The sequence below is a fragment of the Dacryopinax primogenitus genome, assembly GCF_000292625.1.
Source record: "Dacryopinax primogenitus strain DJM-731 SS1 chromosome Unknown DACRYscaffold_8, whole genome shotgun sequence".
Taxonomy (NCBI): domain Eukaryota; kingdom Fungi; phylum Basidiomycota; class Dacrymycetes; order Dacrymycetales; family Dacrymycetaceae; genus Dacryopinax; species Dacryopinax primogenitus.
Window position 1 is genome coordinate 436,190 of NW_024467205.1, and position 3,128 is coordinate 439,317.

Below are 3,128 nucleotides of genomic sequence, written 5' to 3' on the forward strand. Positions count from 1 at the left end.
TTAGACTCTTGGCACTCTTAGGTGAGCAGACTTAGTCAGCCTGTGTTGCCCTAACACATTCTCCTTGAGCCTCTCCATACATAGGTCTGACATATATTGAGCCACAATGAAGAAAATGCTCTCTGCAACAATTTTGACTTGATGATCGCCAAACTGGACATTGCAACTTCAGTCCCCCTTGATTCCATCCCCCAGTCATACCCAATTCCTGTTGTGTGGGCTTGCTCTGGCAAAGCTGGCCATCCTCACCTGGACATTTCCCCCAAATTCCTTTGAGCTATTGCCCCAGGCAGGTCTCAAACTTGTGTTGCTAGACAGCTCAGCATCTCTTCTCACATGCTGAATTGAGCTTTGATCTGCTACAGTATCTTATCCCCATCTCCCACCCAGTCCAATCTGCTACAGAACAGTCATGGCATCATAGTGGCCCATTCATCACTCCCATCCTCCTCCCCAACAGTTTTGCACCCTCAGGCTCTGCAAGAAGACCTGCACCACAACATCAAACTGTTTTGGCTTAGGCACAGAACAAACAGGCCAACTATGCTTCAGGGGTATTTTCTAGCCATGGGCCAACCAGTCCCTTGAGAGCTACTGTCCCAGCAGCTCAGGCTCCATGATCTGATCCTGTGGCTTTTCAAGCACAGGGCAATTCAGTGTCATTGTGTGTACAAGAATGGTGGACCCAATGCCATCTGGCATCATGATGGGCATCATCATACAATACCCCTCAGTTTGTGTCACTCTCACGCCATGCTAACTGTTGTAATGAGTACAGGGCTTGTTAAATGGAAGATGTTTATGCATGCATTTGTTGATGGTCACTCCTGATGCATCACTGCTATCCAGGTCAGTGACAACAACAGGGCTGCAACCATACTTGATGTGTTTCACTCAGGATGGCAACTCTTTGGGACACTGTCTTGCGTGCATGACAATTGTGGGATGGAGAATCTTCAAGTGGCTGAGTGGATGATGGAGAACCTTAGTCACGCCTGTGGTTCCTACATTTGGGGATGGTTAGCCATATTCACAATATCACTGGGGGAGCCCTCTGACACACTTGGTTCAGCTCTGTCCACAACACTCATATAGAGTGATTATGGGTGGACTATCATACTGATGTGACCATGAAATGGGCTGAGCTATTTGAAGATATGGAACAGTCCAACAACCTTGATCCTGACAATGACCACCACATCTGGCTCCTACACTTTCTCTTCTTGGACACCATCAATGATGATGCAGTGTCCTTTCAAAACATGTGGAATTATCACCCAATGTCTTTCAGAAGATCAGGACAGTCTTGAGACCAACCCATCAATATGTTTCTGTGGGGCTCCATTGAACATGGCATGAGGGGCATGACTTGGGTACCCAATCAAAGGGATTCCTCCCAGACTCCTTTGCTGGCTACAGCACTGTGTGATGCAATACCCCAGCATCTTAATGAGGTCCGGTGTCTGCCCCCCAACTGCTCTTTCTCTATTGATCAAGTCCAACACCTGCAGCAGGCAGTCATTGGCCAATTTGAAGACATGGACAACTTTTCATGCTGCTCAAGATGGCACCTTGCTCTTTTGTCTAGCCTTCACCTACAATAATATTCTTGTCCTATTCCATATTAATTCATCTCATATGCACAAGTTGTCCAGGTCTCACATGCATGGCCAATCCCATTGCCCACATCCCCATGTCATATTGTTATCATCACGTGACACTATGTGCTCTCCTCATGCACCCTCTCCTGGTCCAGTGGACTCCACTCTCTCCCCCCTTTGCTTCATCATGGCTGCTGGCCCACTGAGTCATGCTCATTCTGAACCACCTTCACATGAACCTAGCCTCAATCCTGCGGGAGTTCCTGTGGATGATAATGGTGTGTTCTGTTCCACTGCATGTCCATTGTCACCCTATTGATGACATCCACCAAAGCACCTGAACATGCTTCACCTAGCAGCAACCACAAAGAGTCTGATTCTGCGATTTCAAGCCATCTACTCTTGTCCAGCTCATTCTCGGGCATGTGAAGCTGGACATAAACTCTCATTGGACACTGTCAGGTGCAGTTGCAAATGCTGTGAAGTTATATCTTGCATCCATCTGAGCCCATGCTGCTCTCAGCTGCACATGGCCCAAACCCTCCAAAGAATGGGAAATCATTGCCACCATAATCCAGGCCATCAGCAGTGATCTATCAGAGGGTAGTATTCCCTCCAGCAGTCTACCACTGCATTCAACAGCAGCAGGTCAGGTTTGACTGCCTCCAGCCCTCTCCAACCAATCTCACCTCCCTCCTTGTAGCTATGCAATGCCTTTTTGGAGTTTCAAGCTGGCCTCCTCACTCATGCATGCAAGGCTGTACTAGAGAAGTATCACTTTCATGACTCTGTTTGCTGGACTTCAGCTGCATCAGTATCCTGCCATGTTTGATATCTCTTGGAGCCTGGGAGCGGCCATTTCACCCTGGTGTACCCCGATGCCTCTGTACATTCTTTCAACCATGCTTTCTATCCCAGTTCTTTACTAACTAATTTCAAGCCAAGCTCAGGCACAGGCATATTCCAGTGTGAGACCTGTGTCACTACCATTGCCTACCATTACCATGACGTCACCTCCCCATGGTGTGATGCCTACAATTTCCCACATCTCTTCCTGATGTACACCTATCAGTTCATAGCAGTCAACTTCTGGGCTGTTCATTGCCATGTGATCCAATATCTTTGCACCCTGCTGATATCAGGTGACTGTAGGTTCATCATGCCTTGAGGGAATGGGAACAAGGTATCTTCTCATCCTTCCAATCACTGATGCAGATTCTCATATCTATGAATGGCTTCTCCACTCTTTATGTGATTGGGATGCCAAATGCAGGGCTGGTGGCAAGTCTGGCCTGCAGCAACTTCTTCCACATGTGCAGCGCTGTGTGAGGTGTGCCTCATTCCTCCCAGATCCCCCCTTTCCCTCTCATCATTTCTCAGGGTCAAGGCAGAGATACCTATGGGGATCACTTCCAAACAAATGCACAATGAGTATTTGTGGGTTGATGGTTATGTATAGTAGCCCCATAGGCATTGTCCTTGTTCCCTCTTGTTAGGGCAACACAGGCTGACTAAGTCTGCTCACCT

At 47.9% G+C, this 3,128-nt stretch overlaps 2 protein-coding genes across 2 annotated transcripts; both read left to right on the top strand.

Moving 5' to 3' along the window:
• Window positions 1-1,100: 1,100 nt before the first annotated feature.
• DACRYDRAFT_51875 (uncharacterized protein) lies at window positions 1,101-1,310 on the top strand (the record flags this gene model as incomplete). Its single annotated transcript, XM_040775065.1, has 1 exon — window positions 1,101-1,310. A coding segment is annotated over one exon (210 nt), but the record flags the coding sequence as incomplete, so codon positions are not given.
• Window positions 1,311-1,788: 478 nt separating this feature from the next.
• DACRYDRAFT_107131 (uncharacterized protein) lies at window positions 1,789-2,030 on the top strand (the record flags this gene model as incomplete). The annotated part of the gene is made up of 2 exons (XM_040768413.1): window positions 1,789-1,879; window positions 1,936-2,030. 2 exons carry the CDS (start codon window positions 1,789-1,791, stop codon window positions 2,028-2,030), a joined length of 186 nt encoding a protein of 61 aa, XP_040629091.1.
• Between the last annotated feature and the right edge of the window lie 1,098 nt (window positions 2,031-3,128).